General features: G+C 40.0%; 6 protein-coding genes across 6 annotated transcripts; 2 read left to right on the top strand and 4 right to left on the bottom strand.

Annotated features, from left to right (window-relative positions):
• Window positions 1-497: 497 nt before the first annotated feature.
• On the top strand, window positions 498-1,144 carry LOC122004895 (histone H3.2). Its single transcript, XM_042559732.1, has one exon. It carries the CDS (start codon window positions 586-588, stop codon window positions 994-996), a length of 411 nt encoding a protein of 136 aa, XP_042415666.1. The 5' UTR covers window positions 498-585; the 3' UTR covers window positions 997-1,144.
• A 510-nt stretch (window positions 1,145-1,654) lies between these two features.
• LOC122004894 (ethylene-responsive transcription factor ERF110-like) lies at window positions 1,655-2,670 on the bottom strand. Its single transcript, XM_042559731.1, has one exon. It carries the CDS (start codon window positions 2,653-2,655, stop codon window positions 1,678-1,680), a length of 978 nt encoding a protein of 325 aa, XP_042415665.1. The 5' UTR covers window positions 2,656-2,670; the 3' UTR covers window positions 1,655-1,677.
• Window positions 2,671-9,012: 6,342 nt separating this feature from the next.
• LOC122003450 (probable WRKY transcription factor 65) lies at window positions 9,013-10,218 on the bottom strand. The gene is made up of 3 exons (XM_042558552.1): window positions 10,009-10,218; window positions 9,800-9,943; window positions 9,013-9,728 (listed from the first exon to the last, which is right to left on the bottom strand). The coding sequence occupies exons 1-3, from the start codon at window positions 10,128-10,130 to the stop codon at window positions 9,233-9,235; spliced, it is 762 nt and encodes a 253-aa protein (XP_042414486.1). The 5' UTR covers window positions 10,131-10,218; the 3' UTR covers window positions 9,013-9,232.
• A 1,877-nt stretch (window positions 10,219-12,095) lies between these two features.
• Window positions 12,096-16,527, top strand: LOC122004892 (protein LIKE COV 1-like). Its single transcript, XM_042559730.1, has 7 exons — window positions 12,096-12,339; window positions 13,065-13,117; window positions 14,232-14,341; window positions 15,215-15,382; window positions 15,442-15,539; window positions 15,907-16,033; window positions 16,133-16,527. The coding sequence occupies exons 1-7, from the start codon at window positions 12,199-12,201 to the stop codon at window positions 16,231-16,233; spliced, it is 798 nt and encodes a 265-aa protein (XP_042415664.1). The 5' UTR covers window positions 12,096-12,198; the 3' UTR covers window positions 16,234-16,527.
• A 2,948-nt stretch (window positions 16,528-19,475) lies between these two features.
• LOC122004891 (nifU-like protein 2, chloroplastic) lies at window positions 19,476-21,381 on the bottom strand. The gene is made up of 4 exons (XM_042559729.1): window positions 20,978-21,381; window positions 20,834-20,912; window positions 20,157-20,467; window positions 19,476-19,771 (listed from the first exon to the last, which is right to left on the bottom strand). Exons 1-4 carry the CDS (start codon window positions 21,077-21,079, stop codon window positions 19,580-19,582), a joined length of 684 nt encoding a protein of 227 aa, XP_042415663.1. The 5' UTR covers window positions 21,080-21,381; the 3' UTR covers window positions 19,476-19,579.
• LOC122004890 (FT-interacting protein 7-like) lies at window positions 21,187-23,531 on the bottom strand. Its single transcript, XM_042559728.1, has one exon. The coding sequence runs from the start codon at window positions 23,203-23,205 to the stop codon at window positions 21,358-21,360; it is 1,848 nt and encodes a 615-aa protein (XP_042415662.1). The 5' UTR covers window positions 23,206-23,531; the 3' UTR covers window positions 21,187-21,357.
• Between the last annotated feature and the right edge of the window lie 1,337 nt (window positions 23,532-24,868).

Raw genomic sequence — 24,868 nt, 5'->3', positions numbered from 1 at the left:
GTTTCCTGACCTACTTACTGATGATTTCCTTATCTTTTTAGGAGTTCTTAGAGTCAGTCAATCTACATATCACATCATCAACGGTCTATCCACATCTTTTTCATATCGGATGGTATATGAATAATATTATCCCCTTCATCAATCTTTCTCTTTTTAAAAATTCTTAATTATCAAATTAGTACAAATCTCACAAGTTAAATAATCTTCTCCTCCAATTAAAAATTCTTATAAGATATTTCTTTTTAACTCATTGTTCCAAAAAGACACTTAAAAGCGGTGATTTGATCGCGTCAAATCGGACGGTAAAGAGAGCAACAGTCAAAGCTCCACGGTTTGGCCACGGATAGCGATCCGCGTGCCCGCCCTTGAATAGATTTCCACCGTTCGTGTATCCACATCCGACGCTCTAAAAGAAACTCTAGAGGAGGGATCGCAAAATTAGAGCCCGCCATTGTTTGGTTTCCCTGCCACAGATCTACCTATAAAAGAGCTCCGCATTGCGTTTCTTCCTCAATCAACATTCAAGATCCCAGGTCTCGAACCCTAATCTTTTCCTTCTTCCGACATCCTCGATTTCGAGTCGCGATGGCCCGGACGAAGCAGACAGCGAGGAAATCCACCGGCGGGAAGGCGCCCCGGAAGCAGCTGGCGACCAAGGCGGCTCGCAAATCCGCGCCTGCCACCGGCGGCGTGAAGAAGCCCCACCGCTTTCGCCCCGGTACGGTGGCGCTGCGGGAGATCCGCAAGTACCAAAAGAGCACGGAGCTGCTGATCCGCAAGCTCCCGTTCCAGCGGCTCGTCCGCGAGATCGCCCAGGACTTCAAGACGGACCTTCGGTTCCAGAGCTCTGCCGTGGCGGCGCTCCAGGAGGCGGCGGAGGCATACCTGGTGGGGCTGTTCGAGGATACCAATCTCTGCGCCATCCACGCCAAGCGGGTGACCATAATGCCCAAGGACATTCAACTCGCGCGCAGGATCCGTGGGGAGAGGGCTTGATTGCGTCGATCGCTTGTCAGATCTAATTAGGGTTTATGTCTTCTAACCCTTCTCTACTGGCGTCTACTATTGTCTTTCGATCTTTGAATTTGTTAGGTGACTGTAAAGTAGCGTCGTTATGAAATCTTCCTTCTTGAATGTTGGTTCATACTGATCGTACATTGGAATTTGTGGAACTAATTCAGATCTGCGATAATCACCTAAACTTTCTTAAAGTCTGTACGCGCATATACAAGTGCTTTGTTGAACATGCTTATCTCCTTGCACGGTGTGAATGAGAAAGTTCTCTCTACAAACACACGATTGGGACTAGCTAGCCAATCAGATAGCTACCAATGATCTATTTAGTTTGTTTTCATGATTTCCAGTTTAATTGTCATTGTTTATACGTCTGATTCTGAAATCATTTGTGGTCCATATCCTATTCAATGGTTTGTCCAACACGCTGACAAAAGTTGTTTCAGACAAAGATCTTGTAAGGCCACTTATCTTGTAATTTCTGCAACTCTGATTAAGAGTACCTCTCGAGTGACGAATCTTTGTAGAGAATCATCAAACTCAACAAGTTTTTTTAACTTGACAAAATGTCCCATTCCGATATTATTAACAGTAACGGATAAAGACTACAGCTTTTCCTGCGGCGGTTTTCAGCTAAAGAGATAGGCGAGCGAGCGAGCTTCGCTATTTCGAAACCATACTCATGAACACAGGATATTTTAACGACGGCTCTGAAACAGAGAAGGTAGGCAAGAAAGGAGAAGCTATATAGCCATCTTCTACCGTCGTCGCCATTTCCAAACTGTCGAAGATGTTTGCCGCTTGAATCCGTTGGCTCGGGCAGTATTCACGACCTTCCTGCAGTAGAGGCCTCGAATGCTCTGAGTTATCACCTAACGGCGTCGTCGGAGCAGAGGCGGAAACAGGGAATTGAGCCGCCGGGGAAGGCGGAAGCTGGGGAAGACGGACGTTCTCCGGGAAGTTGACCTTCGCTCGGCTTCCCCTGAATCGGATGGCGGCCGCGTCATAGGCCCGCGCCGCGTCCTCTGCCGTCGCGAAGGTCCCCAACCACACTCTGGCGGCCTTGTGCGGGTCGCGGATCTCCGCCGCCCATTTTCCCCACGGCCGCCGCCGTACGCCTCGGTACTTCCTCCCGGTGGTTGTCGCCGTCCCATCCTCTTCCACCCATGCTGGCGGAGCTTGGTCGCTTCCGGCATCGCCAAAACAAGTTCGGTAATACTTCACTCCCAATTCCGGCGGAAGCTCCTCTCTAGCCCTCTTCTCCCCAGCCTCGTCGCCAGACGACTTGAAGGAATAAGAGGAGGACACACAAGACGACGAAGGCGAAGAAGAAGACGAGGGAGACGACGACGTGGACTCCCCCGACACCACATGTGCCAAGGCTGACACGATGACGGACGTTTCCCAACCCAAGCAGCCACCGGAGAGCATCAGCGACGCCGAATTCTCAAAGATCTCCTGCTCTCTTGCTCCGGCGATGCCATAATCGCCGGAGAAGATGGGGAGATTTGCGACTTCGTCGTACATGGCTGCTTTGTGAAGAGACCGAGTGAGCGAAGGCGGGTATTTAAATGAATCCCAAGCACGTTTTTTTTCAACTCGATGCTCGAGACCCGGCGAGTACGTTATTGGGTGTGCCATCGGGTTCACACACACTTTGAACGGGAACAGCAGTGACGGTGGTGGGTAGATTGGGTAAGTGGCCAAATGTGATTAATGAGTAACAAGTGGTAGATACCATGATATCTATCTAATGACAGCCGACATCCGCTAATCTTAATTAGCCGTGGATTTAAATCTGCTGCCATCCACAGATTGATCACATTACCATCAGATGAGACCCCGCGGATGATCCGAATTGATAAGTAGTGATTCATTTGTCATTTGAGAATGTAAGATTGAATCATGGGACTGTCGAAATGTAAATCCTTTGATCCTATGTACCTCATCTTATCCACTATTTGTCCGTTCGATTGTTATGATTTATCATCCTCGTGATGACCTGATGTCGGATGCGATGAAAGTGTTAGGACGAATGATTTCATCTTTTGTCACTTTACCATCAGATGAGAATCTATATAAAGTAATGAATTAGGTCAATTACCATCTGCTCCATTTCCAATGATTCAAGTGAAAATTCAAAAAGCATGGAACAAGGGGATTAAGAAACCAGAGCAAGAACTCTAGAGATTTTCATGAAGTGTCCAAAGAACCTACACAAGACGCCAAAAACAACCAAAAAAAACAAAAAAACAAAGTCTAACTTATTTTCTTCAAATTTAAATAAAAAGGAGAAGCATGTCGACCAAGATTTATGAGTTATTTTATTTCTGCAAAACAGCCACTAGTGATAATCCGGGGCCACATCTTGGGGAAGTGTTTTAGGTGCAATGTATCTGCGTGATGCTTATCTCTATCTTAATTTTATTTGTCGTTTTCCCTGCAGCCAAACTGAATTATAATTGGCTTGGATATTATTATAATATTAATTCAAAATTGGTTCTCCATCACTAATCAATCGGGCACCTATCGAGTCACCCCACATTACATATCATTCTTATGATAAGTTAGCATTTGACCATGGCCAAAGACATGACATCGATCGTTGCTGGACATTCTTTTGTTTGAACGTTCAGAAAGTAATTATATTAAGATAAGGTTGCTATATATATTAGATTATAATGAATGGACTTTAGTTCCAAGTTGTCCTAATTCAGAATCTAGAAACATTAGAAATTGAAGAAACTAACTTGGATCTATTAGGTTCGAGCCACTTAAAAGTTTTGATATCAAAGGGATGGTGTCTCTATAGGGTTGATAGAGGATTGAATTTTTAGTCATGCCATAGGGAAGAAGAAGCCAAACTTTGGATCTTGATACATTCTTATAGTCAAAATACATGCTCAATGCTTCCAAATGCAAAGAGAATTAATGATTTGAACTTGGCAGATTGGACCATTAAATGTCAGTGATAAGAATGCGTGACGTTGACTGTACGTGGCTCTATCTACGTTGAAATTATTAGGAATTTGATTTAATAAATAATGATTAAATTATATGGTATTGAATTCTAATCAAATATCCTTCGTTAAAATTAGTTTTTAAATTTTTCCTTAATTATTTTATTCTTAACTATTAATCCAATACGGTACTTAATTAATTAATTTAATCATTAACATGAAATGAATATGTTGATTTAAAATTGGATTGTGATCAAACAAAATTCATTGAGTAGGTATGAAAATAAAGAGTATGGTGGTTTAAATAAAATTGAATTTGTATTTAATTTGACAAAGTTATGACGAACTAAATTTAATGAGATTAAATCGGTTTGATAAATTAAAAGAGTTAGGAAATTTTTAAGATAATATATTCTCCTCTTTTTCCGTTTTATCTTTTCTACCATAGCTTCACTCTCACTATCTCACGCGCAAATTTTTACGCTCTAACTTCTTCTTCTTATTCTTCGTAGAGACCGACAATGTGTGAACTATTAAGAGTTATGATCCAACCTTTTTTTTATTAATTATTATTATCTATACAAATTGAATTAGGTACGAACATAACATGGAGTGAAAGTGTTAAATTAAAATTGGTAGAGACAAATATAAGGAGTGTGTTGTTCTAGATCTAAATTAATTTAGATTTGATTTGACTAAGTTATGTTCGAACTAAATTTAATTTAGTTAAAATAATTTAACTAATTTAAAATGAGTTAGAGAATTTCTAAGAAAATATATTATCTCAGTTCTTTATTTTTTCTCTATGTACATAACCTTACTCCCATTGTCTCACGCGCAAGTCTTCACTCGCGGTCACGGCCACTCCCTAACGTAGTCAGGTCCTCTCCCCCGAGACATAGTCGTTGACATGACCGCTCTCGACTGTGGCTGTCACGATAGGATTGATGTGTCCTTCACACTAACGTACCCTGACAAGTTATGTCTGTCTAAGCTAAATAGTTATGGATTGAAGTCCTATATGAGATGCTCGAGTATGGTCTTGTGTCACTTTCATGGACCGACTACCTCTATCTCACCGTCAACAACACACTTTCTAACACCATGTTAGTGGCCAGGTCTTTCATCATGACTCTCAAATTTTTAATATCTACAAATTAGATATTATTATCGGTAAATTAATTTAATAATTTTATAAATAATGAAAAAAAAATCATTCAATACAAATTTAAAATTAGATGAAATATATGAAAAAAATGAGATGGTAATATGCTTTACACAGAACTTAATCGCATGACAGACTTGGCCAATTCGATCTGTCCTCCTGAACTGGAAATTATTAATTATGTGGTGTTATAATAGTTGACTAATACAAAATTCATTCTTAGATATATGAATTTTTAGGTATACAGCTGTGATTAATTGACATCGGAATAAGTTTATGTTTGTCACTGTCACGCATTAATTATTCATTTCCCTTCCCTGTAGGTTAATTCTGTTAACCAAATCTTCAGGATGACTTGTTGAATGTCATGCGTGAAAATTAAACACTCTCTTAAATATATTTAGAATTGATCGGTAGGATATATGATATTTTATAGTGTAATGAAATTTTCAATATCAATCAAATTATATTAATATTATATTAAAAATTTGATATATTAAAATTTTAATATACTAAATTTTTAGTATGCTATAAATGCTTACTTTCGTATCAAAATTTTAAATTAATTGAATTGATCAAGATTTCTAAGGAAAGCTTAACAAATCATTTTGATAAAATATTAATTAATTCAATTACCCAAGTTGTAGTGGTGATTTATCAAAATCAGCGCATTTTCAAAATAGAATTTATTAGGTTTTCGATATATACCAAGATATTGAAAAATAGTGACTTTCATATTACCAATATTGAAAAGTTCGATTATATTTTTTTACTATATTAAAATTTTCGATATAAATGATATATATATGGTAGATACGGTATATTAAAATTTTTAATATTTTTTTCACTTATAAACTTAGGGATCATTGAATAAAATTTTTTACTATATTCAAGTCATTACTTAGATGCTCACTTACCGTGCTCCTATTATGCTATGATGTGCATTATAGAGTTGATACAGTTCCATGTTATTAAAGATAATTTCCGAATTCTTTTTGAAGTAAGAGGACATCTAATAGTGGAGTCGCCTCTCATTTCTCTATTATATATAGTCTGAAGAAACTGAGAATAGATGAGATGAAAAAATAAATTTTTAAAATTTAAGCAGATAATGAGAAAGGAAAAAAAAAGTAAGTGATGAGCATATCATGCAAAATTGAAGTCAGTATCTATTCTGGTTTAAATAATATCGTGTGTACATTTCTGGAACTAAATTTGTCAAGACTGCAGTCAAGAATATTACGTTCAATGCAATAGAAACATTAACTTGTTTAGTGAATAAGGGAACTATACATAACCATAAGAAAATAGGAGACAATAAAATTAAAACTCTCACCCTTAGAACTTTATAGATTTTTTTTTTTTTGGGGAATGATCCAATCTATTTCGTATTAACTGCATTTCGATAATAAAATAAAAGGATTATTAAGGAGAAACTACTGTGGTAAATGTGTGAGAGAATTACGTAAAGTCTTTTGTTAAAATAAAAGAAAGTTGAAGAATTTTTATAATCTTGTGTAGTTGAAGGAATGTTTTTTTTTAATGATTTATTATCTTATTCTGTTAATTCAGTTCAAGTTTAGTTTTTAATTTTTTTATTCGTTTAAACTGAATAAACTTAAATAACAAAAAAATTAACTGAATAAATTTAAATAACAAACGAACTGAAAAAATTTTTAACTAAATAAACTTAAATAACAAAAAAAAAATAATTATAATGAATTTGGTTTAACCAATGCACATAAATTTTTAGCCATAATTAAAAAAATTGATTAATTTAATTAATTCATTTTTTATCGAATTGATCGATATTTTATTAATTCAGTTTATTTAATTTTTATTAGAAAATTTGATTAGTTCGATGAATTCTAAAAAATTGATTTGTTCGATTATGGTTAATTCTATTCAATTTAGTTTAGTTTTAATCAAATACTCAACCTTATATATATATTCTCATCCCACAAAAAGCAAAGAAAAAAGATTAGTGAACCTTTCGAAATAGAATATTATGTTCAATGAAATAGAAAACTTGACTAGTTTAGCCAACTTTTGAGCAATAAATTTAAGTGAGATTGAATCATTGCAATCAAAATGAATGGTAAAAAACTTCTATGCAAACATACTCCCCAGCGGTTATGTATGAATTATACATCAAAAGAAACCAGTTATTTTGCCACCCAAGAAATTTTTAAGGATTGATATAATTAAAAATAACTGATAAATTATTGATAATTAATTGATAAGTGAACTATACACAACTTATCGAATTCTTACACTTTCAAATAAGAAACATTCCTCCAAAAAAAGAATTTAGATAGAAAAATTTACATGTGTGATTTAGTTCATGATTAATCTACCATAATAAAATATGAGATAATAAGATTAAAGTTTTAGAACTTGATTAGATTTGGGAGATGATCAATCCGTTTTGTATTAACTGCATTCTTATAATAAAATAAAAGGATTATTAAGAAAATATGAGTAAGAAAATTATATAAAATCTATCTTAATATGTTTTTTTTTAAAAACTATTGAAGAAGGTTGAAATATTTATAATTGGTTTAAAGATTTTTTTTTAAAAAAAGTCAATTTATTTGATTTATTTTATTAATTTCGTTTATATTCGATTTAAAATTTTTTTTAATCGGTTAAATCGAATAAGCGGAAATAAAAAAAATGAACCAGTAAAAAATTGACTATAATGAATTCGGTTTAAGTATTATTATGATTCATGATAAATTTTTAGCTATAATTATAAAAATTAGTTTAATTAATTAATTCAGTGTTTGATAAGTTGATCGATATTTTATCAATTTAATTTATTCTATTTTTAATAGAAAATTCGATCAGTCGAATTAATCACCGTCAAATTATGCAATACTTATCCAAATTCTCTGACATTCAAAATAAAGAAACATTCGTCCAAAATAAAAAAAATAATTCAAATAGAAAATTTTAAATGTGTGATTTATGAATGCTATTTTATCTTTAATATTAATCTACTATTTTTTTTCATGAGGTTCAAAATCAAAGGATAACAAAAGACAATAAGATTAAACTTAGCATTCTTTAAAAATGACTCTCACCTAAGTAGGTTGGTATTCGAATACCTCCCACACACCATGTAGGTGTTTTCCAATGGCTCCCACGCCGATGGTTTGCAGACACCCTTCCCCTTTCCTATGGCTTTCCCTCACCTCGTGCCATGCCAAAGTTTTGGTATAACGACCAAAAAAAAACTAGGCATGAAAGTAAGGTAGAAGAAGACTCCAGGGTCATTGTTCGAACAATGTCTCTTGGCATTGCTGTTCGTTATTGTGACATAATTTTATAAATAAAAAAAGTTCCTGTTTCATTTTTCGGATGCATGATATAATTTTGTGAGTTAAAAATATTACATGCATTATTCTTATAGTATGATATAATTTTATGTTATTTTTCGTCCGACTTTAAGATTAAACGATTTTGGTATAAAATTATTTAGATTGTATTTCTCTTCAATTTGAAAATTATAATGGAATAAATGATGGGAAAGTTTCTTTAATTTTATTTTTTGCTTTCCCAACTAAATTGAGTTTTGGATCTCATTGAGGTTGATTGAAGTACAACTAAAGGGCATCTTCAATTATTAGAATTATAAATGAGAAGTTTACAAGATCCCAATATACCATATCAATAATATGAAAGTTCATTGGCTTCTCTTAATGAATTTTTTTTATAATCCAATTCATAACATGAATTCCATAACTTCATGTATATTATATTAAATTCGAAATTAAAAAATAAATTTATAATTTTACTACAGCTGTTAAACTAATGATTTAAGACTTCCTATTCAACTTTTTAAATTTTAAAAACTTCTCATGCCCTGGATATATAAACACTGGTAACCAAATAAATACACCACTAATTTAACAGTGTTTTTAAAATTATTTTTCAAATTCGCGAAGTATCCACGAAAATAGGACAAGTCAAGTCAAATTAAAAAAAAGTAACAAAGGGAGGGGGAATTGTGCATACGTCAGAAACCCAGATAACTTAAGCCAATCACACGCCGCTAAGAAATTGCCTGGCCGCAATCAACGGCCAATATTTAACCGGTTGGTCTGATCCACGACGGCGCCGCCTGTCCCCTGCGGAGCACCAGCGAGTACTCCGGCAGATCTTCCAGCTCCGCGAACATCGCGTCCTCCCCTTCCTCCCCAGCCGCCTCCGTCCTCTCATCAGCCTCCCCTTCCGCCGCTGTTTCGATCCCGTCGAAGAGGATGGAACCGAAGAGGAGTTCATCAGAGCCGGCGGAGGTGGAGGAAGGGGAGGCCATGTCGGAGAACCACCGGAACCCGTCTTCGGCATCGGCCACCGGTAGTGTCCCGGGATCTTCCTCCTCCCCCTTCAGCGGCGGAGGATGGGGATCCGCTGCCTGAGGCTTTTGCTTGTGGTGGAGGCGGCTGCGGCCGGCCGTAGGATTAGTCCAGGGGTGATTGTGGTCGAAAGAGTAGGTGACGAGGAGCACGCCAGGATCGAGCCGGTCGCGCTCCACATGCTTCCGCGCCGGGCAACCCTTCCAGCTACTGCACCGGTAGTAGCCTCTGCATCGCCCGCCCCTAAATCCAATCAGGCACAACAAAACAAGCCTCGATTTCTTCAAACTGACGCGCACCTGGGAAAGGGGGAACCTTTGATGGGCTTCTGTCCGTACTTCCTCCAAGACCACGAGTCCGAGGGCGGGAACGCCTCGCCGGCACGGACTCCCTCTGCGTCGCCCACGGGGACCGACACCACCTTCTTCTGGGCAGCCCGGCGGCTAGAAATCGGAGCTCCTGTCAGTCCGAACCAGAGAGCAATTACTACACTTATGAATAAGCTCACCTTCTCTTGGAATTGGATATAGGATAGAGGTGGATAGGTTTCGGGTCTCCAGAGTACTCCGGCGGCACTCCGGCCGCCTCCCATGCAGCGAATTCGTGGCCGAGATTCCAGTGTGAGTCCATGATTGATTGAAAATCTCAACAATCTACTCGATGAAAGGAATGCACTGAGCAGAGGCGGTTGAAATAAGGACTGCGGAGTGGAGAAGGCAACGGCAAATATAAATAGTGGCAGGTTTAGTAGGTTTAAAATCCTAAGGATCATGTTGAAAAAGTAGACAATACTTGAGGGGCGAAATAAAAATATTATAGTTTAACCTACTAAATATTTATTTATCTTCATTTAATATGTATAAAAAATAATTAAATAAAAAAAGTTGAATACATAAATGTGTTCAGCTCAGTTCTTTAATGTTCGCGTGAATAAGTTCATTAATATATATATTTTTTATTTTAATGGATCAAACAAACTCAAATTAAGAGGTAATTCAAAGACTAAGCTATTATCTTTTTTTATTTATTTGAGCATCTATAATGTCACATCAGATATCACTCTTATGGAAAAAAAAGTCAATCCCAAATTTAAAATATATTAGCTACTGATCAACAATCTCAATCTCTGTCTTACACATAGACTTAGTCAATTACTTGTCGAGTAGGAGTTCTTCAGCATTTTTTTATTCGATTTGACAAACTCGTATTCTTTGAATCAGCAGATCGTCTCTATATGTAAGTCTACTCTTAAATATAAATAGTAGTTGGATGTGCTCGAAGATGGTCAAATAATGTAGTTATATTCTTTATTCTTGGTGTATCTTTATACGCAAAGAAAAGGATATAGTTTAATGAGGATTGAGGTCCTGTAAATCCGTTCGTGTGAGTGATGCGCATGGATGGTTGCTGGGGCGTTTGGAATCAATGTACCGTCTGAGTCACTTTTGAATATCCTGTAGATATAGTCGTCATGTGCGTCGCACATGGACAGGTGTGGAGTATATCAATGATAGTAAAGATTAGGGATATAAATGAGCAGTTGTTCATTAATTATTCAAAATTTTATTTGATAAAATTCGTTTGAACTTATTTAACGAGACTTGTTAAGATAAATAAATTAAACTTAAATTTTATAATACACTCATAATTAACTTATTAATATATTGTTAGTAAGCTCATGAATTAACTTTTAAATGAAAAAAAGAATAATTTTGATATTAAATTTATAAGTTTTATACTCTATTTATAACTATATTAAATTTTTTTATTAAAATAAAATTATTAATTTTAATAAGAATATTATAATTTTATCTAAATATATAATTTAACTTTTAATGAATATTTAAATTTATAATTATATTTATTAAGCTTATTTAGATTTGCTAAAAATTCGAATAAGCTCGTAAACCATGAATATATTTGTTAAATAAATCTCGAGCTTGACTTGATTACAAACGAACAAAATTCAAATATTCAAGAGTTCGACTTGACTCGACTCGACTTGATTACACCTCTAGTGAGGATTGATATTCCGCACACTCGCTCGTGCTTGACGCATATGGATGACTGAGTGTGCCGGAAGGCACACTCATCCGAAAGTAATTTGAACATCCGAAATCACTGTACTTTCAGGCATTCTCGCACACTCAGTCGCCCATACAGGACATACATGGGCGGATGGATAGGATATCAATTTTAATAGTGAGAATTGATATTCTTGGACACCATCCACCTATTCGTGGGTGATGCGCATAGACGACTGAGTGCGCGATAAAATTATTGTACTTCTGAACACTCGGCTCACTTCCGAGCACCGATAGATGTCGTCCACAGATAGGTGTGTAAGATATCAATTTCGATAGCGAGGATTGATATACCCTGGTTTTGCTTAAATTTAATAGCTTAAATCTAAATCCAAACGTAGATCTTCAAATCGCATATAATACCCTGGTTAAGCTTACGTCGCTGTTTAAGCTGGCTCCAGTCATCCAGCGGTTGGGACTTGTTCATGTGATCCGCGCAACTAACCGACAGGCTGTTTTCGATTGGGTGGTTCTAGAAGAATGAGTCGGACTAACATTTCAAATCGATTCGGGCTCGGTGGAGCCGTTCGCGGTGCCAGCTGGGTGGAGGCTTCGGCGTCTGACGCTTCACTAAAGCAGAGGGTTCCCCGTTTTCGGCAGGAAGAAACTGCGTGATGGGCGACGAGAAATCGACGGGCCCGATGGGGAATAGAGAGCGGGATCGGGAGCTTCTCATTCCCGTCATCGGCGACGAAATCGATGCCCAGGCTTCCTCCTCCTCCGCCTCCCCCGCTAGCCGCCACTCCGGTAGAGAGGTGGCGACTTGTCTCCTGTTTTGTTTTGTTTTGTTTTTGTCGAACCGATTTGCGATTTCGGCGCGTTTGTTGTGATTACGGAACATTATGCTTTGGGGATATTTAGATCTAGGTTGATTTGTTGGCTGCTAGGGTATGCTCCGGAATCTCTATACCGAATTTGTGGGATGCGCGGTCAATTTGATCTTATTTAGCTGGAACTCCAAAATATATCCATGCGTCTTCTTTACTTTTTGTTATTTGCACAGTTAGGAATTGGCATGGGGGGAAAATAAATCAAATCCCGGAGGCAATTCTAGATGTCTGGAAGCTGGTGCTTGCTGGGTTAATTGTGAAAAATGCGACAGTTAGTGAGAGTTTGTTCATTGTATCAATGATACGGATTAATTGAAACGGAAACTTTGAAATTATGAGATGTTATGCACCGTTGTGCCTCAAAACCCTTATTCTATTCCCTGCTCTTGTCTCTTTTCTGTAAATTTTTTGCGTCTTATCAACAAAATCACGAGGATTCATGGAGAATGCTTGACTTAGTATGTCGACACATAGATATGTGTTTGTCAATGCTAAATATTATAACAAGGAGATGAACTTTTCTTTGAAATTCAACCGCTCACATGTTAAAGACCTTGTCAAGGACCATGATAATGTGCAATTTCTATACTACTAACGCATCTTTTCCACACATTCGGTCTTGCTAAATGAACGAGTTCTATATTTTGCAGGCATTCTATAAGGTTATACATAGTTGGGCTTCAAAAAAGTTCATGACTGGATGGTGAGCTTCTTCAACTTTTTGCCATGATTTGGGCTTTTCCATTTTTTTATCTTTATTTTCAAATATGGTTCTGTTGTTGTACATATTATTTTTCCATTTTCCTCTGTTAGCTATTGCGCTTTCTTAAATTGGACTGAGTTAGGTATTGAATGGGCTTGTAATGTGTGTACTGGATCCAATTGGATATATGGTATTGTAGCTGGCAGCAACTTGCAAAGAATCTTAACTCATCTTTTGGTTTCACGAGGTTGTTTTGTTATAATTTTTGGGGGGATCTGTAGATTTATAGCAATGCTGTATAAGAGAGCTAATAGTAGATAGCAGTTCCTAAGCAATCTATAGAGCCAAGTAAATTAAGATATTGAAAATTCATTCCCTCAAAGTTCAAAACAGCAGTGGAGATATAGTCTCTCAACCAATGATTCACAGCAGATAAAGTTATTGCCTCTTGGTGGGCTTGGGCAAGCAAACAACCTTGTTGGCTCACTATCTCCAATTGGCCCACTCGCCCGACCTTCTTGACGGTCTTATACTATTGAACAAATATGTAAATTTTGTTAGAGGTTGAATTCTCATTCTCAGTATTATACATGGAACGAGTGAATTGAAATGTTCATTCCTATCTAATCATCATCCCACCTTAAATGACTCCACAAATAGACTTGAATTACACTAAAATGGTGATTCTATTCTACCTCTATTTCTACCCAACCAATGGCAACTTAACTGTGTGCTAATTTGATGATCAGCTTATTTGAGAATTTGTTTCTTGGAGTATGGGTAATCTTCACAATTCTTGCATGCTAGTGTCCATAACACTTGATGTTTTATTCTTATACCCATGAAAGGTTGCATATAGTGGGATGATTATGATGATGACAAAGTACTGTTTGCTGTTGTTATTTTGTAAGAAAACAAATGACTATTATTTTGAGTTTCTTGATTGCATGGTAGATAATGTGTTGAAATCAGAAATTGCAAAAAATTTATATATGAATACATATGTTGAGTTTTTTAATATTTATTCTAATTAACTAGTCCAATTATCTCACTAGTTTTACATAGGTTTAATCATGTTAAGATCACCTTTACTTCATTTTTGTGTATTTTGCAGTGTGATCCTCTTTCCGATTGCAATCACCTTCTACATCACATGGTGGTTTATTCATTTTGTTGATGGATTTTTTTCTCCAATCTATGCTGAACTTGGCATAAACATATTTGGTATGCACATTCTTATATGTTATATTTTATTCCTCACGTACTTTGAAAGCTCAAAAGACATTCAAATCATGTAGATTTGCTGTATTTTAACATTTTTGTCCACATATTAGTGATGGCTATGTTTTTTAGCCACTGTTCTTCTGTTAGCTTTATATAACTGTATCCATTGTTCATTAATCCTAATTGATTTCTCTTGTTGTTTCGTTTCTGAGACTAATGATATCTGGACGATTAATCTTACTATACAAGACATGGCATCGCCAATGGATCATAAGTACACAAGCTTGAAGATCCATGTTCTAAAGTAACGATTTTGGGCTGCAAGAACATTAAATTAAAGTTCTGTGTGATCATTCACTATCAAACTTTTCTGGTTATTCACTTTCTTTGATAAGGGACAATAGACGTTTTCTCCTGCAAGTTTTCATTTTTTTTATCTACCACACTTCACTGGCAATACTTGTAATACTAGCTCCTCTTGAAGATTTTTTCGTGCACAACTTTTACTTCTCATTTGCTTGGTTATGAAGACTGTTATTTTATCATTTTATTTCACTATCTTTATTCTTGTGTTGTTGCATTCTAGCAAACAAATATGGTGTCTTCATCAGTATCCCTAAATGTGTACATCTACTAGACTGAAAGTATCACACTTACAAATCTGGTTGCGTGCACAATAGACATGTATATGCATTATTGTGATTAGATATATTCTTGCGGGATCATTTTGAAGGTTATGGACCTCCTTTTTGTTATTTCAGGATGTCAAATACTGAAGCCTAAACAAGAATTTTTCAGTTGAATCTTAATATATGTATTCTACTTGTCTAGTCATTATGTTTATCTGTGGAATACCTTGGTATGTCTTTCCAGGACTTGGCTTTGTGACTTCCATAACATTCATCTTCTTGGTCGGAGTGTTCATGTCGTCATGGCTAGGAACTTCTACTCTAAACCTTGGTGAATGGTTTATCAAGAGGATGCCATTTATTCGTCACATCTACAATGCCTCTAAACAAATCAGTTCTGCTGTATCACCTGGTAAATATTCTTACTGTTTTCTGCCTAATAATCATAAATGATATCCTCCCTATCCATAGATCAAAATAATCAAGCCTTCAAGGAAGCTGTAATTATTAGACACCCACGAGTTGGTGAATATGCATTTGGATTCATCACTTCCACTGTTGTCCTTCAGGTACTTGATGATTTATCTCTTCATCAATTCCAGATGTGTATTGCTTTTGCATGATGATTCATATGTAGTTCTGTCTGTGGTATATCTTCCTATTTATCTGCATATACACACGCACACTTTTTGATTGTAGAAAATATTGCTTTAGCACCTGATCACATTGTTCTGTGAAATAAGTTTCTATCAACCTATTCTCGAGTAATTCAATCTCCATTTTTGGTATTGTAAACAACTTTTTATGCCTTCGGATAATGTTTGTCCACAGATAACTTTTGGCCTAGGCATCTGGTAAATGCATTTTTCAGTATATTTGTTTATTTGTTTTTTTGTCGAGAATCTCATGTTTACTTCTCACTTGATATATCAACAGAGTTATTCTGGCGTAGAGGAACTCTGTTGTGTCTATGTACCAACCAATCATCTTTACATTGGGGACATTTTTTTGGTCAATACAATCGATGTTATTAGACCAAATCTTTCTGTTAGCGAAGGAATCGGTAGGCTTGTTTGCTTTACTCTCGTTCCACCTTTCATTTACTCGAATATTGTGCAGTGATATGAATTCTATGGTTTTACACTAATGTTCTTCAATACAGAAATTGTTGTTTCTGGTGGCATGTCGATGCCTCAAATCCTCTCATCCTTGGATGCACATACAGTACATAAAAGAGCTAGATCCAGCGTAATTTACCCTTAGTAGCAGCAATGCGTCTGAGTTCATTTCTCTCAGATTCTTTTATTATTATTATTATTTTGAAAATTCTCACAATTTGTCACAACTGTGGCTGTTTTGGTGGCTATAGCCACACTTATTTTGTTTTCATTTATTTATTTTAAATAGGTCATTGAAAATTGGCAGAATTCTGCATCCGTACTGTTTAACCTCAATTTCCAGTTTGTTCAATTTAGATTCGCCACATTGTAATTTATGTCGGTCAACATAGTATTTCTCTCTTATACTGACGGCATAATAAAATTCTTTTTCACTTAACAGTTTGTTCTTCATCAATATTTTTATTTGAAGCTTTTGTCTTATCTTTGGTTGCTTTTAATCATACAAGAAAACATTGCCAACTCCGCATTCATAGTTGCTCTCGATGGCCATGTATATGACGCTACACTAGTCATCTTCATTCACATCTCAATGTGGCTAGCCATGCTATTCTCTGTTATCAACTCCATTAGTGAGATTTTCTATTGGCTATCATGACTATTCACTCTTTTAACCCTCTTCATGTCTCAATTTGCTGAATTAGATTTACTTGTGTTTGATGAGTTTCCCAAATTTCAGAATAATGTAATACAGGGTTTGAACTGCAATGGATCACCGTGATGATTCTTTTAAATTTGATCTACCAAGTATGATGCATATTATTTGACATTTTAATTTCAAGCGTATCATAAGATACAAATTGTGTGATTCTAACACCTATGATTGCCAAAACCAACTCTAGTGACAATAGGAGGGGGCCAAAAACACTTGAGTAGGCCAAATGTTCATAAGTACAAGGATCAGTCTGTATGCTATCCATATTGATATAGTGCAACTCGGCATTTGAACCCAGAGATGCAATTAGACCCAGTTTCATACGGGATTGTAATTGCAGAACTCAACCATTCTTTTCATTCATGATTCAGTTTCAATCGGTAAGAGTAGAGCTTAGCTTACTGCACAACTGAACAGCAACTGCTAGCTAAGTCACGGTGCAGCTGTAAGACGCTTGACGGATTCTCAAGAGCAACACAATTCAATTCTCATCTGTAGCATGCACATTCTCTATTTGGCGGAAACTGTGAGAAGTTGTGCGAAGTACGATTACCCAGGTGGGGCTGGGTGTCCCTCATCTGGCAGAGTGACTTTGTTTGTGGTCTACGGCTGTAGTACTCAAGTGGAGCATAACTCTCTACGGTGGTGGAGCAACTGTAGAGGTTGGTTGCTGATGAGCGCTTTCGGATATACTCAGTGAGCGAATTCACCTCAAGGAATAGTCGGGTATGTGAGAATCAGGATAGTTTGAATATCAAAAAAAAAAAAAAAAAAAAATTGTCTAATTCCAGCTTCTTTCAGTTAGCCATCTCTTGATTCTGGAACGTCATTTGCCATAACCTTCTCATATACTCGTTGCTTTGGCTAGAATCGTAACTTGATAACATCTGGATGTTACTGGATGTGACTGCAGCTTGGCATATTCTCCAAGCAAGACCTCATGAGATATTTCTCCTTCCAACAACAAAACTATCCAGGCATCTATGATCTCTATTTCAGGTTGATAAAATAGTTATATTTGCCACACAGGAAAAAAAACATATTAATGTAGATAAAATGTTTCATTTGCAAAATTAATAAATTGGTCAAGTGATTATATTTATAAATAAATGTTCTTATCGTTCATCGTAATTTAATTTTTTATTACCTTAAAAGAAAAGAAAAGAAATTGACATTGATCCTGTCTAGAATCTGAGTCAGACGAAGGTCGATTGAGATGTCGTTGGTATTGACGGAGATGTGACTTGGATGCTTCTAATATATGTACTCAGGAAAATGGATCCTCATGTGGGACTGACAGACGACGGTGATTAAATCGGCAGTACTTGGGTTTTGCGCATACTCAGACAAGCATACGGAGCGTTAGATATAAAAAATCAGGGAAAAAGTTTGACGCAGGTCTTTCGATGCTCAAGTCAGGTATTTTTTTCCTAGAAGAATAGTGTACGAAGGAAAAAAACAGTCAGAGCGTTAGAGACAAAAACCCAGGGAAAAAGTTCCAGGCACAGGTCTTTCGACACTTAAGTCAGGTATTTTTTTCCCAGAAGAACAGTGTACGAAGGAAAAAAAAATTGTAGAGGACAAGTGCGAATGTGCGTGTACCTGCTCAAGGGAGAGGATCTCCCTTTTTATATGACCATGCGTACCTCTGGAGCCTGATCGATGTCAGAGAATGTTGGGTGTTAGGGTCTGTCGGGTGATGAAGGGCATGTGACACCCTCTTATAGATTGAGAGAAGGTTCTATTCGTAGATGACAGTAGACCGTTGGAATATTTCCTGACATATGACAGTTATTCCCTGACAGACGGTTACGATTCCCTGACGTTGTTATCGCCTAGTACCTTCTGTTCCATTTGGGTTTAGCTACAAGCAGTTCGGGATGACTGCTAGGGTGTGGCGTCTGGTTCGAGTTTTGATGAGGGAGACGAGCTGTGAAGAGGGTCTCATCTTTCACGCTGGGAGTACCGAGGGCCGATTGGGAGTTACCTTACTGAAAGTACCAAACCTGTTTATCTAGATCAGGTTAAGGAAACTAGACCAGTCGGGGAAAGTCAGGCCTTATTCCAAGCTATATCTCATGTCTCTGATTTGAGATCCTGATCTATCAATATTTGACTGGAAATTATACGGTTGATGACGTCAGGTGGTCTAAGTCCTCCTTAACTACTGATTATCACGTTCTTTTAATTTCTGACCGTCATGTCAGTGTCATGTGTCCTTGACTTTTAACTACCTAGCTGATCTTATCAAACCCCACTTTGATGCACAACAGAGATCAGCGGTTTAGAATTAGATGGATCGGTCGAAATCAACTAGCGGATAATATAAGCGACATACAGAGTCCAAGAAAAACTCTAAATTAGTAATAATGAGATTCACATATAATTGAATTCGTTAATCCACAATGTAAATATATCTACATATATAAAATAGAAGCAGCAAACTTTCAAAACCCGCCGAAAAATTATAAAATACACGTGAGACATTTTATCGGAGAGATCAGAGACACAACTATACATTTTGCAAAATTGATCTGACGAAGACCTATTGCCGTAAACACGAATACAGATATCAACTGCCCTAATCCATGTAGATATATTTTATAATTTAATATACATGATCCATATCTTAATTACTAGAAACTTTGATGCCTCAATTTAACTCCAAATACTTCATAAATGATGAATACAATTTAATTTCTTCAAGAAAATATCTATGTGCAATTCAATGTTTATTACATCAAGTATCGAAATAAATTAGAGCGCTCCTTTTGACCTATGATAAAAGCTGAACAGCCGCAATGGCAGGTATCTTTTCTCGCAGCTTCTGAGTTACTGCAACTCGAACAGTCATGACGCCGGCAGCTTGGCCGGTTAGTCTAATCTTGACGATAGGATTGTAAATTTCAATAAGCTCAAGTTCACCCCCACCAGTTCCAGCAAGGAATGGCCTTATCTCATCAAGCACCTAACATGGAACCAAATTAACTAGCAATTACGGTTTCCAATCCATCATCTATTAATTGCTACAGAACATGGAAACACAGGCTATTTCAACATTGCAAATGATTCGAAGCAGCTCATTACTCTGTATTAATATACCAGTAGAAGAAATTGCTCCGAAAACAGTGTTAAATCAATAGGAGGTACATATAGAAGCTAGAGGTATATATACAAACACAGAAATCAAGTTTCCTATAGGACGAATAAACATTGGCAATTGTTGGATTGATCTTGTTGATATATGTTTGTAGTAGATACTTCATAGTGGATAGATAGAAAATAAGGTCAGGCAAAAAAATCAGATTGACATATTTGTTCATTATCATGATGCAATGCAAACTGATTATTACCTGCTCAATGTTTTCTTCATTAAGTGGAAGCCCAGTCTCCTCATCAGCTACTGGTTCAACTGCAACAATTTCTGGAATCTTTTCCTTTAACCGGCGCTCAATTCCCATCTTCATTGTCGTTACAGAACTAGGACAAGACCCACATGCACCTTGTAATTTTAGCCTTACGACATTTCCATCTATCTCATGAAGTGCTACATTCCCTCCATCAGAAATAAGATATGGTCGTACTTCATCCAATACTAACTCAACATTTTCAGCAGTCAGGGGAAACTCTACTGATCGATTCGGTGTGGCAACTGATTTAACCACTGCAGCAAACATCGGCAACAAAGATTGTCAACTTTATCACAGAAATCAACTAAATCAGAGAAAGATCAAACATCCTTTCATTTTGGAAAATATGATCAATGGGTGAACCTTAAGATATTTAACATGAATTCATGGAATTATGGTAGGTGTGGAATATCTTCTAAGCAAAACAACAAAATGCTAATACTTTCATACTATCATCATCATCATCATCAAAGTCCTTTTAGTCCCAACTATTTGGGGTGGGATACATGGCTGTCTAGGCTATGCTACTAGTGATAGATAGTTTCCTCTATATATATATACCTTCAATTCTGATCATACAATAGAAACAGAACAAAGATCAAAGGCTTCAAAACGCTCACCGATTGTCCTCCTGGGTTTAGAAATCGACCGACAAGAGGAACCCCTCTGCGGAATTCGGGTTGGCACGAGGTTCAATTCCTGTAAACAAAACCAATCAAATCCCAAATTTTCGGGACGCCAATACAAACGATGAAAAAACCAACCTTGAGGTAGAGAGGACGGAGCGGTACAAAAGCAGCGGCAGCAGAAGAGCATGCGGCTTCCATGAAAGGTGAGGGATTCGTCAACGCCGAGGCTCGCATCATATTAACCAAGAATCCAACTCCCCTGTTCTCTTCTTCGTCCTTCTCCGCTCTCCCTGCGTTCGGTTACTTGAAAGAGAGACGAGAGCGGAACCGAGAACGCATTGGCAGAATCATGGAAACAGGAATATAAATTAAAATAAAGATAGATGACAAAGTGACAACAGCGCGATCGGACCGCAACCACATGCGAGGATTGACCCGCAACCAAAAAAGACTGTTTGACCGGGGGAGGGACGAGGAAAAAACAAATCTTTTAACGGTGAGTTTTACAGTAGAACTTACAGAAGCATATCCGCTTTACCGGGTAACCTCCTGAAGAAGTTAAAAGCGAGGGAGGGCGTCTTGCTCCGCAGCTTTGGGTGGCGCATGGCGTACAGGCCAAATATCACCACCACCAACTGGAACGGCACCGACCAAAGGACTCCTGCCATCGCCAATGCAAACACCGCAAACATAGCCGTTGCCCGTGGATCCCTCCAGTTTAGCAGCGCCTGCAGCCTCTCCGCGTGGTTGGCCAGGTGCCCCACCATTTCTTGCAAATTTCCGGCGAGCCACCTCAGCCGATCGTACCTCCGTGCCACCACCTCCGGTGGCCTCGTTAACACAGGAATGTTGTCCAGTTCTTCGTCGAATATATCCGGATCCGCCCATTCCCACAGGTTAGGGTCGGCGTGAGCAGGGGAGCTGGGCCGCCTCCTGAATCTCCACAGGCCGACGGCGAATAAGTGGAGGAACGCGGTGGGGAGGAGCAGTCTCGGCACCATAACGAGCATCAAGAAGAGGACGTGGACGAAGACGGTTATCAGCGGGCGGTTCCACTGGCGGACGCCGTCGAACCACTTCGCGAAGTCCACGAAGTCCGCGAGCAGCGCCTGGATCCGCATGAAGTTGGCCCTACCCTTCCGCAGGCTGAACCGGTTGGAGCCGTCGTCGAACACATAGTTGACGGCCTCCCTCGGGAGCGGCGGCTCGGCACGGGCCAGCTTCGCCGCCACGCTCTGCGTCGCGTAGTGGCGAAGAAACAGCATTTGGTGGTGGGGGATGGGATGCAGGTAATGCATCTTGTTATACATCGGCTTCGTGTACAGCCACAGCATGCTGAACCAGAAGGACGGGTAGGTGAAGCGCACCGCCATGTGGATCTCGCCGGTCTTTTTGACGCCGGTGGGGTGAACGGCCAGCAGCGGGTAGTAGTGCGTGTACACGCGATTGATATCTAGCGTGGAGAGACGGATCCGGATCTTCCCCAGCGGCTCGTCTCTGGCGTTCCCGTTGTTGTTTTTGCCGTCGACGCGACTGTTGTTGAACACGGCGACGGTGAGGACGGTGGACGGATCGTGAACCTCCCACGAGAACTGCTCGTTCCACCAGGGCTGCTTCGTCCCAAGGATCGTCCGCGTGCGCACCCACTTGGGACCGTACTTGGCGACGCAGTAAGCGTTGGTCGCATCGTCGCTCTTGCCGCTGCCATTGTTACTCCACTGCGGTGCGAGATCCTTGGCGTCTAGAATCCCTATCTCCAGCGAGCCGACGGTGGCCCGCCTGAGCGGTCTGGCGGAAGGCTGGTAGTCGCTGGTGAAGTGGGCGGCCTCGTCGATGACGTGATAGCTGTTGTCGTAGTAGCACGCGACCTGGATCTTGCCGTATTGTCCGCCGCCGCCGCCGCCGCCGCCGCCTGGCTTCTCGAGGGGGAACCACTGGGAAGGCAAGGGTTTGCGGTGGTCGGCGTGGGTACGGATCAAGCCCTTGCCGAGAACGACCTGGGCCAAGGCTTCGTTCTTGGCCCGGTCCATCACCGTTAGCACTAGCAATTCGTGGAAAGGTTCACTGGCGACCAGCATGATCTCCTCATTTTTCCACGTGGGGTTCGGCGAGCGGACCGGGGAGGGCCTGGTGTCGTATACCTGCGGGCCGAGCCGGGCCTTTACGAAGATCTCCGGATCCGGTCGGGAAGTCAGCAGATCCTGGGCCGAGTCGACCTTGACCCGGAGGTAGCTCATCCGGGGATTGTAGTAGACCTGGCCGCGTGTGTGAGGGATGCCGGCGGAGGGGAGGAGGGCGGCGTCGGAGTGCACCGCCGTCGAGTACAACTCGTCCGCCTGCGTCCCATTCCATAAGGACATCATTATCTCCCCGCGGTAGGCCTCGTCCTCGTAGTCGCCGTTCACTTTCCAGAGCCGGTACCACTGCGGGGCGACCGGGCCGTCAGGCGGCACGCGCACCGGCACGTCCACCACCTCCACTGCCACCTTGCCCACCGAGTTGTCCACAAGGAGGCTCTTGTCCTTGACGATGACCTCCACGCGCGCCGCCGTCAGGTGGGCCTTGGACACGGCGAAGCACTCCCCCCACTCCGGGTCCCGGCTCTGCACCCGGTGCTTGGTCTTTCCTGTGAAGTTCCCAATCTTTACCTCCACGTAAGGATCCAGGCTTCCGGCGATGCCTGCGGCCGATAGGTGGCGGGCCCTGACGATGAGCACGTAGAGGAATTCCATCTGCTCAACGAGGTCGTAGGTGTTCTTGATCTTGTCGCTGTTTTTGTAGCAGAGGTAGCCTAGGAGGGCCGCGAGGGACGGCCGTGTCTCGACGAGCTCGTACTCTGTTTTCTTCGGAGGAGACGGATTCGCTGGAACTGTCAACGGCGCGGCCGGCATAGCTTGCTCTTGGCTCGCATGGTAATAGTACTGCGACGAAGGAGGCTGGCGCCTCCTTTCGCGGTTGGAGGAGACCTGCGTTGCGTTCGTTGGAAGGACCTGATCCTTATCCTTGGCAGTTCCGACGGAGCGAAACTCTCTGAGTATCTTTTCTTTGGCCGGTGCTAGTTGGCTCCGTTTCTTCTTAGGTGGCAGCGGCTCGATTCCACGGCTAATCCCGGCGATAGCGGAGACGGTGGATGGAGCTGCCACCGTCTCCGCCTCTGCCTCCGCCTCCGCCTGAACAGAGTTCAGGACAGGAACATCGTCGTCTTCGGCGACTACGTAGACGCGGAGGGTGAGGTCGCCGCGGACGTTGGAGAAGAAGCTGCGCTTATCGAGAGGACAAAGCTGGAGCGCAGCGTCGAGGCGGCACGGCGCGACGGAAGAACCCGACAGGCGGACGCGGCCGAGGAAGCTGTTGCGATGTTGGGCGGTTGAGTTAAAGTTGGAGTTGTCGTGGTAGACAGAGACCTCGATCGTGCTCTGTGGGAGGTCGAGGGGGTCAGCGACAGGGAAGAGCAGTGTCTCGTCCCAGCAGGGGCTCAGGGAGTTGAGCTTGGTGGCGGTGCGGCGGCGCTTGCCTCGGAATTCCACCGAGACGAAGGGATTCGCCGATCCATTCCGGGTTTTCGGCTTTAAATCGTCTGCTTTCACGATCTCCACGGCCAACTTCATCGATCTCATCCGCTCAAACACTCGCTAAGCATACGAGTTGAACATGAAGAACAACCAATTGAACTTAAAATTCAGAAGACTTGAAGAGTTGATGCAACCGAATAAGATTACGATGCCTGAACTTCCCTATTCCCTTTAGCTCGTCGCTTCCGTATTCTCTTCCTCGTCGTCGTCCACAGCTTAATCGTTGCTCAGCGTGGTGTCGTTGCCAATTTCATCGCTTCTGGCTCTTTAATTTCATGGAGAATGCGATCGAGATTGGTGTTCGGCTATAAATTGACTGATTTATTTTTCTTTTTATATAAACTTGAGAACTGATGATAAAAAACGCTTGAAATAGACGTAATCATGCTTACTCCAATTTAACATCTCCCATACGTCGTCTACTGGTATAAAAAGTTCCACCTAATGGCTGACC

Source organism: Zingiber officinale, chromosome 7B, assembly GCF_018446385.1.
Source record: "Zingiber officinale cultivar Zhangliang chromosome 7B, Zo_v1.1, whole genome shotgun sequence".
Classification (NCBI taxonomy): Eukaryota; Viridiplantae; Streptophyta; class Magnoliopsida; order Zingiberales; family Zingiberaceae; genus Zingiber; species Zingiber officinale.
Note: the sequence above shows the minus strand (reverse complement) of the source record. Positions and strands in the feature narration are given on the sequence as shown.

Coding starts and splice junctions, on each gene's coding strand:
- LOC122004895 (XM_042559732.1), top strand. CDS start 586: ATGGCCCGGACGAAGCAGACAGCGAGGAAATCCACCGGCGGGAAGGCG.
- LOC122004894 (XM_042559731.1), bottom strand. CDS start 2,655: ATGGCACACCCAATAACGTACTCGCCGGGTCTCGAGCATCGAGTTGAA.
- LOC122003450 (XM_042558552.1), bottom strand. CDS start 10,130: ATGGACTCACACTGGAATCTCGGCCACGAATTCGCTGCATGGGAGGCG. Junction 9,944..10,008: donor ATATCCAATTCCAAGAGAAG/GTGAGCTTATTC, acceptor TCCGATTTCTAG/CCGCCGGGCTGCCCAGAAGA. Junction 9,729..9,799: donor AAAGGTTCCCCCTTTCCCAG/GTGCGCGTCAGT, acceptor CGGGCGATGCAG/AGGCTACTACCGGTGCAGTA.
- LOC122004892 (XM_042559730.1), top strand. CDS start 12,199: ATGGGCGACGAGAAATCGACGGGCCCGATGGGGAATAGAGAGCGGGAT. Junction 12,340..13,064: donor GCCGCCACTCCGGTAGAGAG/GTGGCGACTTGT, acceptor TATATTTTGCAG/GCATTCTATAAGGTTATACA. Junction 15,540..15,906: donor CTTCCACTGTTGTCCTTCAG/GTACTTGATGAT, acceptor ATATATCAACAG/AGTTATTCTGGCGTAGAGGA.
- LOC122004891 (XM_042559729.1), bottom strand. CDS start 21,079: ATGATGCGAGCCTCGGCGTTGACGAATCCCTCACCTTTCATGGAAGCC. Junction 20,913..20,977: donor TCCGTCCTCTCTACCTCAAG/GTTGGTTTTTTC, acceptor TTTTGTTTACAG/GAATTGAACCTCGTGCCAAC. Junction 20,468..20,833: donor TAAACCCAGGAGGACAATCG/GTGAGCGTTTTG, acceptor TGTTTGCTGCAG/TGGTTAAATCAGTTGCCACA.
- LOC122004890 (XM_042559728.1), bottom strand. CDS start 23,205: ATGATGTCCTTATGGAATGGGACGCAGGCGGACGAGTTGTACTCGACG.